The 11,566-nt window shown below is 43.5% G+C and overlaps 1 protein-coding gene across 1 annotated transcript in view; it reads right to left on the reverse strand.

The window, feature by feature from the left end:
- Positions 1-232: 232 nt before the first annotated feature.
- The window catches only part of LOC104528294 (rho GTPase-activating protein 31), a gene marked incomplete at its 3' end in the record, with an annotated part of 48,398 nt that continues 37,064 nt past the window's right edge, over positions 233-11,566 (reverse strand). Inside the window, exons 4-8 of the mRNA XM_010172257.2 lie at positions 6,854-6,936; positions 5,488-5,595; positions 3,635-3,780; positions 2,143-2,341; positions 233-357 (exon numbers count right to left, since the gene is read on the reverse strand). Of these exons, the coding sequence (XP_010170559.2) occupies positions 233-357; positions 2,143-2,341; positions 3,635-3,780; positions 5,488-5,595; positions 6,854-6,936 (661 nt within the window). The remainder of the gene's footprint in view (positions 358-2,142; positions 2,342-3,634; positions 3,781-5,487; positions 5,596-6,853; positions 6,937-11,566) is intronic.

Consider the following 11,566-nt stretch of genomic DNA (forward strand, 5'->3'; position numbering starts at 1 on the left):
ACATACCAAAATGGAATATTTACTGTAGCTGTCTAGCATATCCTCCTGAAAGGGTACTTCTCACCATCACATGAAAATGAGGTGTCCACGAAACCAGGTAACAAACATGACCCCATTAGACTATCTCAAGTCTAATGGTAGTAGTGACACGTGGATACAGGTTGCCCCATGCTATCAATATCACAGGAGAAAGCTGCAGAGAGAAATGCTTAACTGAAAAGCATGTTCTTACCAGAGAGCTTCTGTGCCCTTACAAAGACACTCCCATTTCGACTCAGTTTAGACTTTGATTCTGAGCCAGAACGGCCCAAGTTAAATATCGACTTCCACTTCTTGGACTTGGTAGATAATTTTCTCCTGGAAGAAAAAAGGGCTCAGGAGGTTACCAAACCCCAGAGGATTTTATCTTTTTAATATCCCACAAAAGCCTCTGAGTTCTCTCCCATCAACACTGTCCTGCTTTTCTTCTCACACCTCTTTTAATTCTAAGGCACACAAGGCATAGCTACACAACCAACACTTGCTTTTCTGTATGTGATTTATCTGTGTTGCTGATTTAACAGCGTCATGGATGGAAAGACACCTAAGCCAATTCTTCAGAGAGCTGGGTGTGGCATCATGCTACAGCAACAGTGGCTGACTCAGCGATCAATCATACCTATCTCCAGAAAGGAGAGGTTTCCAAGGGTAGAACTATCTTGCAGTACAGTAAAGAAAAATTGCTTTTTAAATGGGCTTTAATGACAGAATACAAGATAAATTCTAGGGAACTGATGGAACTGGTACTATCGCCCAGTGTACAAAGTTATCCTTTAAAGTCCTCATGTTGTATAAATTTTATGAATTTGCAAAGATAAAAGGATCTCTTAATACAAACTAGCTACTAATACTTCTCAGACCAACATGAATTTCATCATAGGTGTTACAAGATCATATGCTATCATAATGTACTGACCAGAAGGAGGAGGCTCAAGGGAATTAAATCAGTTTCTAGTAAATGTCAGAGGAAGTGGGACACGAGTTCCCTGTGTCTCTTAAGAAATTCCAGCTTTAAACAGAAAGAAGCTGCTACTCCTGAAGCACGTTTTCTTCTATTCATATTACTGGATGAAGCTCTGTTTCAGTTCCTTCACATACCCATTCTGACTCCTCTTTCAATGTCCCCTTCTTCTAGAGCAAGAACTACTTATCTCCCCATCTTGTTCGCCAAAATGTGCTTTCTACCCTCATAGTTCTGCTTTTCTTTCAGATCAGTACTCAGAAGAGCACAAATCAGTCCTACAAATAGGATTAACACCTTGGAGATAGAACTGTTCTCTTCAAGTGAGAAAGGAAAAGGCACTCTAGAGGGTCAGTACACCCTTTTGTCTTAAGCTGGCTATCCTCTTGCCAGTATTCTGTTAGATGGCTCATTTTTGCTTTAATATATCAAGTGCAAAGAAATATCTTTGCTAGGGGCTTTATGGGTCAGTGGATTAATGAGCCTCCAGCTGCAGAAGCTATAAACTTTCAGAACTGGGGAGCAAAGTGGACATATATTAACATATAGATAGACTAACAGGTAAATAATTATGCTGAACAGCAGTGCCAACAACTGCAGCAACCTCAGCTGAAATCAGACTCTTCTCCTGGTGTATGCACAGGTGGCATAGGTGCCACAACGTAAATATCTCTCCATACCAGAAGTGAAAAATTCTGCTTATAGCTTGGCTGTGAGTGCAGAGGAACCTGCAGTACAATAAGGCTCAGCAGGTCAATGTCACCAGGCGTGCCGTGAAACAGCCGCCAGCACGTGGAACTCATAGGAGAGCTGTGTCCGGACCTGCTCCACGCTCAGCCCAACTTTAGCCAAATCCTGAGCTGACCCTAGGATGCAAATAAATTAATTCTTCCTGCAGGAGGTCTATGAGGTTCTACCCTGATGAAGGGATGAGGACTAGTGGAGTTATGAACCCAGCAACTGTAATGTTTCTCAGGAGCAGCTGTGCCTCTTTCGAGAAGGGCACACAATTTTCTCTCAGTGGTGACTATAGATTCATGCGTGCAGGTGTGGGGGTATCACACTAACAAAAGTCTCATTCCCAATCATGCTGGGGAACCTGCACTATTTTGTTTGCACTTTACACTCCTCTTAGCACTTACTTGCTGTCAGGGAGATCAACAACTGTGTGGAAGAGGGACCCAGTCACAGGAACAATTTCAGGCAAGCTGTTCTCTCTTCTTTCCTTCCGAGCAGGGTGCGAGGCTGACAGACTCCGTGCCTGTGCTTCTTCCAAGCTCACCAGTTTCATCGGCAGGGAGGCTGAGGGGAGGGTCAGACTTTTCACAACTGATGGGCTCTCTGAAAAGCAAGAAAATACATTCCAGCCTGGGGTGAGGAGAGATGAGAGTAAGAGCTTCATGTCTTTATTTGACTGGAACATCTCCTGCGGAGGGGGGAAAGGAGCGGCACGTGCAGGGAGAGAGGCTTTTTGTCAGATAAGTCTTCCATCTCCCCAGCAACCTTATCCTTCTGAGTGCATTCCCAGCAGGGGACAAGCTCACCAGCCAAAAGCTGCATTGCACAGTCTTGCTGCCTCTGCTGTAGATGTTTCAGTGTGAAAGAGGCATCTCTGAAAACCACCAGGATTCACACATTCCCCTTTCTTCTCCCTCCTTCCCCCCCCACCCCGCTTCCTCCTCAGATTTTGGAGCAGTTCAGTCCCCAGTCTAATCCTAGCACCTAATTCTTTCTCTCACTTCCACATCTTTCTCCTTGTCTTGTTCCAGGAGGAGTGGTGTTCTAGAAACCAGCATTACTTTACCTTCCTAATGTATTTCAGGGCTATGGGAAGCAGTGCAACCAACAACCCTGGGAACTGAAGGTCTCTGTTTACACAGGCAGCAGCAAAGCCATCTTCCCATATGCCACCCCACCAACAGGCCCGTCCTAAACAGACCACCACAAGGTGCATGAAGGAAGCGCAGTCTCTGGAACGCACTCAATACTTAGCCCAACTGCTATAGCAGGGTGCAAGCTCCTGCCTGTGCAGAGGGTCTAAGTGAAGGGGCACTTTTCCAGTAAGAAATTAACTGGGACCATCAGCATGTTCCTCTCCTGACTCCACACAGCTGACAGAGGGCTGGAAAGCAGAAAGGTTACTCCCTCATTTCTGCAGGTATTATGAGTCTTCCCAGTGTGTAAAACAGAATGATGCATATTTCTGAAATTATGTGAGGTTACTGTGGATCCAAGCCCTCACGCTTCTCAGGCTTACAAGCATTTTGACAGCAAACCTGTCACTAAATAACAAAAATCAGCATCTCCCAAGACTGCTGATGTCCCAAAAAGAAAAAAATCTCTTTATATAAAATGTCCCCAAGAACAAGACATAAGTTTTCAGAACACAAGCTTAAGTTTTATCTTGGGATTGTGGCTTCTGACTTGGGTGGATATGGTGGCTGCAGGGCAGGTATCATTGGTATGAGGAATTATAATTAGGGGAGCCTGAGAGAAGAATTGAGACTGTGAAGGTGAGGGTAAGTCTGTGAACACAGCAAGGGTTGATGTGTTTGAAATATTAGTGGAAGGGGATACAGTTAGAGCTGGAGTACATGCCAAGTGACATGTAGAGTGTTTCAGGGAGGTTGTTACCAATGCTTTCTGCACAGCTGGCTTTTCTGTTGTTGTTGAAGATCTGATCCACATGATTCAGGATGAACTCGATCACCAGCTGCTGCACTCGCACCTCCAGGAAAGCTGCATCCCCATTGCAGCCAACTGCCTCAATCTCCTTTGACCTGCACCAAGAAAGAAGTATACTAGTAGCATTGCCACACAGCGTCCCTGGGAAGGAGAGATCAGCTTTATTCCTGCCAGACTTGGAGCAGGGATGTTTTCCCCACTCTTGTTGCACTTCTTGGTCTCCTTCCCTAAAAGGCCCTCATCAGCTCTGCCTTTTAACTCTTTAAAAAATTATTTTCTCTGTTTTCTCTGTCACCTGTGCTGCTTGCTTTCCTGCCTGTGTTATTTTCCCTACTTCACTTTTACGTTCTTCAGCAGCAGATAAAACCATGACTCACAAACTCCAGTCTTCTCCCTCCATGCTCCCCTTTTAGCTATTTCAAAGTTGGGCCTGAAAGACAGTGTAACAGCCTCCAAACACTGCTTCCAGATCCCTACTCAATGCTTCAATCATCTCTCAGTGAACCCCCTTAGGACTCTGCTCAGGTCTTCCACATGCGAATATTTTCAGTGCTTTGCCTTGTGCCCCAGTAGTCTCTTCTCTGCCCCCTTGCACTCCCACATTCTCACTCTTGCTCTCATGAGGCAAGGAAACATTCCTTATCTTGACATGCCAAAGTGTTGCTGAAGAAATTATCTCTGGGCAATGGATCCTTTGTAAAGTTAATGACTAGTGTGTTAGGTAATAGCTTGGGGCATTGCCAAGAGGATAACCCTGTGAGGAGGCTGCAGTTGCATTGCTTGCTCCTTTCTTATCCTCCCTGGGACTTGCACTTAGGAAAGATTGCAAAAGGAAACAGATTTCAGGTTTTTTGACAAGGACAGATGCTCAAGTGAAAACGTCTCAGTAGTAAAGGTCCACTTTGTGATATTTAATAGAGTCAACATTTGATTCATTTTCAGAACCTGCTCTGCCTGTTTTGTGATTTAAAAGACTTAGATAACCCTTTAAAGAACCCTTTTCAGGTCTGTACCTTTCTAGACAATGTTCCTCCCTCCTGTCCTCTGCCAGCCCAGGGCTCCCTCCACATGCTCTGCCAGTGCCCCTCTCCTGCCCAGCTGCAGTCCTGGACTCTCCCTGCATAGCTCTTTCCTCTCAATACATGGATATGGGATGGACAGGGAAGGGAATTTCAACAAGATACACAAGATTTTTATTTTTTTTCCCCCCAGATACTGTATTTTCTTGTCCTGCTTAATTCTACAACATATCAACCAAACTTCTGCCTGCATCTTACCCATGCCTCTTCCCAGCAGAGTGCCAGGCACAGCAAACACGACAAACTAGCTGGTGGTCTCGAGATCCGACACTACCTGACATCTTAAAAGCTCATCTCACTTATGCTCAAGCAGATCTGGGCACAGGCCTGCAGTATTATTGCCCTGATGCCCTCCCTTCCAAGCTTTGCTGCCTCTCATCGCCCTACTGCAGAAATGTCATTTCCGTTCCACAATGATGAGATAACTCCCCATTTTTAAATTGATGTGCTCAACTTGCAAATAACAGCTTTTTTTTTTTTTATATAAGAAACACACCAAACCACAAGCTTCCTTGGATGTTGGCAGTAAGACCTCAGATTATTCAACCTGGAAGAATTTTTTCTCCCTTTAAAAGTTGTTTGATCTGCTCCACTGTTCCCTTTAGTTGTTCTGCTTTTCCCTGTCTTTGAATCTCCCTCACATGATGGGTCTCCAGGCTCAGGTGCTGGCACTCCTCTTGGAGCTCAGCATGGTGCTCTGGATGAGAAGATTCTCTACTGTACCTGAGGAGATTGGGAGCCCACACCAAGGCCAGGTTTCTGGTGTGCATGTTGGTCATGTTGCTGAAGGAGGCCAGGTGAGTCAGGTGCTTGATCAGGTATTCCAGCGTTCTACAGTTGTTTCATATGAAGAGAGAAAAAAGTGTCAAGTGACCGATGCCTGGCCACTGGGACAGCAAGGCTCAGACCCAGCCCTGGCCTTGAAGTTGTCCCCTCCTTAAGGAAGGCAGTGTCTGCAAGGGCACAACAGGCCCCATAGGACAGAGGATTTACAGGACCAGCATTTACATGGGATGGCAGTAAACATCCGAACAACTGTGCTCTGGGGTGGCCAAGGATGGGCACGAACCAAGCAACCCTTAGTGTGATGAGTATGGGAAAGTGTTCTGGTTTCACTAGGACAGAGCTAATTTTCTTCTCAGTAGCCAGAACAGCGCTGTGTTTTGGTTTCCCTATAGGATTTGTTATGAGAAGAACATTGATAACATGGCAATGTATTCAGTTGTCACTGGAAGACAAAGGACAGTTCAACTTCTCCATGTTTTGCTAGCTACAGGTGCAAAGGACTCGGGAGGAACATAGTAATTAGCAAACCCAAATCAGCTTTTGGATATGTCAATGGGATATTCCATATCATATAATGTCATGTTCAATATATTAGTGAGGGTTGGCTGGATCAGGGGGTATCTCTTTCTATCTCTCTGGCTCTCTCACAATTTGTGGTTTTGGCTTCAGGATTGTCTCTGCTCCAGGACTGCTAACCAGGGACTGGGCTGGGTGTCGGTTGGCAGGTGGTGAGCAATTGCACTGTGCATCACTCATTTGTATATTCTGTTATTAGCATTATTATTTTAATTATTATTTTATTTCTATTATTAAATTGGTTTTATCTCAACCCACAAGTTTTCTCACTTTTACCCTCTGGATTCCTTCCCCCGTCTCACTGGGGGTGGGTGAGGGAGCAGCTGTTTGGTGTTTGGCTGCTGACCAGGATAAACCCACCACAGTAAGATGGCAGATGCATGGGAGAGGGAGTGGAATGCTGCAAAGGTTGAGGGCTTGGCTCTCACTCAAGCACCTCCAGATAATAATCTTCTCACCACACTCAGGACACTGGCCAAGGGTGCCACAGAGGTCATACTCAGGGAAGGAGGATGATAGGCTGCAGAAGGGAGAGCTTGTTGGATCTCTAACAATGGTTTGTTCAATTATATTTAAGTGCCAGATAAATTGTTGTCAGATTTGGAAATGGTGAGTCAGATTTTGGGAATTGACTTCTGGAAATTAACTCCAGCACTGTTTCAGGCAATATTCCCTGATGTGAGGGTCACCATGCTCTTCCTCAGCACCTCGGTGAACACATTCTCACCTGTAATGCGATGGTGGGAGCTCCTGGATGACATTTTGAATTCGTGCCAACTGCTCGTCCTCGGGGAAGCGCGATACTGCTTCCTGCAGAGATACAAGGAAACAATCCGTCCTGGCAATAGACTCAGGGGAAAAGGAAGAGGGATAAGGAGGGTCACACGAGACAGCCTGTTTCAGAGGGAATGCTCTCTTGTTACCTTACAGAGCTATTTGTAGAAGATGTTTTGTGTTCCCAGCGCAGCAGGGATTTGCTGTGCTGATGTTTTGTTTCAGTGCATCCTTCCCACTTGTTGGGACAGGGTGGTTTATGTTTTGGGTAGAAGGGCATTTAAGTACTGAGAGCTTCAATTGGGAGTTATCTTTCTTTTTTTCTTCTTTTTGTCTTTCTTAACTTGTGCAGTGATGGGTAGTATAGAAAGAGAGGGAAAGCGAGAAGTGAAAATAATGAAAAAACCACAACCCACCCCCCAAAACTGTGTTAAAAATAAAATAGATCTTTCGAGCCTTGTGTTATGAAAACAGCTGGGATATACATGTTCCATATTCATAAAAATAAGCAATATTTTTAGCTGCCGTATGAAGGCAGCTATAGGGAGTAGTTTGTGTGAGTTTGCATTTTTTATGATGGGTAAAACCTTAGCAAAATCACTGTTCAGGTACATTAATAAATTCTTATACTCAGGGTTAGACAGAATCAAGGTTATACATCTTGGTCTTGAGCAAGTCTCTACAAACCAAGAGCTTAGAGAGCCACGATAAGCTTTTGTCTGCATTCCTAGGAGTTTACTGCATTGGTATTCATCTGTTCAGCTATTCCCTTTCAATATTTGTGCTGGGGGAGGACAAACCACCAGTGAGTTCAAACAATGCATGACTGTCTGGGAACCTCCTGCCTACCCTACTGCCACTGGAGTTTGGAGTGAGTTCAAAGAAAGATGCTGGGACCCACGCTGCCAGCAGAAGCTTTGCCTACAGACAGACGTCAGCACTGCTAGGAAAGGAAGGAAATAACCCGTCCCAAATCACCCATCACTTAAACATTATGAACCTGAAATTACCAGCCAAAACTAGAGAAGCATCTTCTTGTGTTTGCAGTCACTGCAACATCCACACTGGTTATGCTGCCATCTCTGTTCTGGTCACTATCGTTTTCCCAGCAGACCATTTCTCATGTACAACCACCAACAAACCAAACATTGCCAGTTTCAAGGCCAGAGATGAATATGAATCATATTTTATTCCTAACACTGCAAATTGAGACCTATGTCCTCTAGTTTGAACTTACTCACTGGCGTGATGGCAAAGAAAAACAAGTGAGCTCACTAGTTTGGTGTACATGAGATATGGATGCATTTGTTTTGCCCAAATTAAAAGCAAGCTAACTCCTTCTAGTACTTTTTACCCATAACTATATCTCCATTTTTAAAAAAACCCTAATCCTATTATACTGAGGATTTCTGGGCTAATGCTAGGAACTCTGTGATCCTTCATACAAGGTTTCCAGTTGAATGGCCTTGTCCAAAGATGGAGAAGGAAAGAAATACAATCTTTAACTGATGCATCTAAAACATTATATTTCAGCTATGTTGTACACAGTGTTTTCTCCCCCAGTGCTAATTTTCATTCCCATATTTAACTTCCAGGTCTCAGAGACCTAATGCTTAGACAGCAAGTGAATACCAGCCTTTCTAAGCCATTAAAACCTCCAAGCCACATTTCTGAACCATGTGTGTTGTGCTTTTGAAATCTGAGGCCTTCTCCAAAACTCAAGATTATAGCAGCAGAATACAGAATTCAAGGAAGAAAAAATAATTTATCATAGAATCCTATAGAGTCATAGAATGATTAGGGTTGGAAGGGAACTTAAAGATCATCTAGTTCCAACCCCCTTGCCATGAACAGGGACACCTTCCACTAGATCATATTGAGTATATATCTGCTAGTCTATGAATTCATGTAATTTAATTTTTCATCTTACAAATGGGAAGAGAATACTTGGAGAATAGCAGAAAGTATGTAAAACAAAATTTAAGACCTTGGATTTCTTTTACTCTGCTGGTGATTCTGGGAGTACACAAGTCACAAGCCCTGGTTAACAAGTAAAATAGAGTCCGAATAGAGAAGGTAGGCTTGGCGTCTTACAACTGATTTGCTCTGAGGGAGTACTCTGGCCCTCTAAGCCCAGGTTAGAACAAGCCAAGCAGATTCAAGTTATCTACCCCATGAAACAGGCATACATCACCAGAATACAAAATGGCAAATTGGAGAGCATGAGAGGGCATCGTTTTGCAAAAGTGGATAGCCAGTGAGGTCATGACTGGGATGCTACATCCATGAACTTTACATAGTAATGACCAAAAGGCCAACCCCTCCCTAGTCATTAAGAATTTGACTTTCCTTAGCCACAAATGTCTGAATCACTCTGGTGACTCAAAGTGGAGCCTATCCCATCTCAGAGAAAGCTCTGACTGAGTCAGGCTGGGATTAGGATGCATCCTTTACTCCTACCAGTGCTCTTCTACTGAGGCACAGCTGCTACCATTCCCTCTCCAGACACCCCACGCATACACAAGCTCCTAGTGGGTTTTCTGCTCCTTGGGGAATTGGTCTTTTTTCTTTCTTTCCTCGTGGTATCTGACTGTGCTTCCTGTCAGCTGGGTTACCCATTATAAATCCCTACTGAGTAGACTTACGTGAATAATGGATTTTGTGGCTGAGCGGACAAACTAAAAAGCCGGAGATTAAAAAAAAAATCCTTTTTAGGTCAATCCAAAGTGATAACATTTTGGGGAGCTGGCACAAGATTTAAAAAAAACAATTGTTCAAGGTTGACCAAAACATCACAAACAAAAGTGAAATAAATTAGCGTTTAAATTTGGGGCTGTTTAACCCTTTTCTGAAAGATGTTTTATTTACAAGGTAGATGTGTTGATTTAATTTTGAAACGTTTCCTTTAGAAAGTATTTGTAAAAGAAACATTTAGACAGTTACAGAAGTGTTTTCCCTTTTGTTTTTGAATAAGACTATTTACCAAATGTATCTAACGAAAATCTGCAAGTCATCATCTGAAAACTGCACTTTTCAGCAAACATTCTTTCCTAAAAAAGTTTCCATCTAAATCTTCATGTTTCCTTTAGAGCATTTCTCTTTCATAAATCAGTACTGATAGCCAGAAAGACACCAGCCAAATAGCTTCTACAAGAATGAGATTCATCAGTTACTGTGAATGGTTGAATAATACCATGTATTTTCAAAGTCCTATTAATCCTGACTGTCTCTAGTTTATAAATCCCATTCTATACCCTCAGGATCCCTATATAGGTCCATTTTTTGGACCTGCTCAGAATTTTGACTGAAGTTTTGACTATACATCACCTTGAAACCCAAACCAATGTAACTTTTCAGCATCGAAACAGCAAGATATCTAACACTACTGCACATCTGTCAGGCAGCACAGGGAGCCAATTCCCACCTCATGTTCCCCAGCTCAGCTGTAGTCTCTAACAGCTACCTGACTTCTCATTGCTGCTTGTCTGGTCCCATCTGACTTTGCCCTACAGCAAGCCCCCTTGAACAAGTGTTCCTGCCTCTACCCACACAGGGCAACATGAACTCTTTGGAGAACATCTTCGTTGGGATCTCAGTGCCTCCTGTGCCACAGTAGTGCTGCTTGGAAGTGCTTGATTCAGGACAGAGGCAATGCAACACCTGAAGCTAAGATTGTTTGCTGCTTCCCGTTTAATTCTGACATGATTTTGCAAAATTTCTGTGCAACATCTGACTTTTTGGCAATGTCTGTCCCCTCCAACTCCCAACAAATGGAAAAGAGTAGGATGACAGAAATTCTTAACAAAGGACGGATGTTTCTAACACTGAGGAAACAATCCTTCCCATCCCCCCACCCCGGTTGTTTTAAGAAGCTGGTGAATGCTTCTAGCTGAAAATTCACACCTCTGGCACATCGGATTTCAGCCTGAACGACCAGATGTAAAATTGTTGGTGTCATAAACAACTGAAGGTGGGTTTACAGTGGTAAGAAGCAACCTTAACAACATGCATAGCTTGCTGTACCACCTTTTAATAAAACATTATCTGCCATCAAAATTAGCCAGCTCTCTGAAAAATTCAGGCTTTGTGGTCTTTTTTCTGTGTTTCCCTGCAGTCTGTTCGTAGGCTCCAACTGTATCCATGTATAATCTATGTCTGTTTTTCAGAAGCAAATTACTACTCTTTGAATTATAATACTTTTTAAAAAGGTTGGAGATTTCTGCATGGCCAGCTGCCAGTTTCCTCTGTCATTTGTATTTATGACATGATCACAATGGACCTGATATGCCACAGCTGGCATAAGTTCTGCCATCATCTGACAAACTGTGTGGAGAATGCTACAGATGCAGAAAAGTTGGTTCTTTACACATGGGCTGAGCAATCAGTTTGTGCAGGTGTCAGGGAGTGTTGAACAGACAGGAAGGAGGAAACTGCATCATTGTGATTATGATCCCAAGCCCCAGGTAAGCCAGAAGACTCTCAGTGACAGACAGTAATGAGGAAAAGAAAGAGAATTAGTAGTTCTGGGAGGAAGTGCACAGTGGGGAAAAAGAGTAACAGCAGGGAAGCAATGCAGTGAAAAAATGAGCAAGAGGAGGGAAGGAAACAACAGAGAAACTGGGAGAAATAAATATCAGATGGGGGAAAGAAACAAGGACAGGGAAAG

Source organism: Antrostomus carolinensis, unplaced genomic scaffold, assembly GCF_000700745.2.
Source record: "Antrostomus carolinensis isolate BGI_N321 unplaced genomic scaffold, ASM70074v2 scaffold25087, whole genome shotgun sequence".
Taxonomy (NCBI): domain Eukaryota; kingdom Metazoa; phylum Chordata; class Aves; order Caprimulgiformes; family Caprimulgidae; genus Antrostomus; species Antrostomus carolinensis.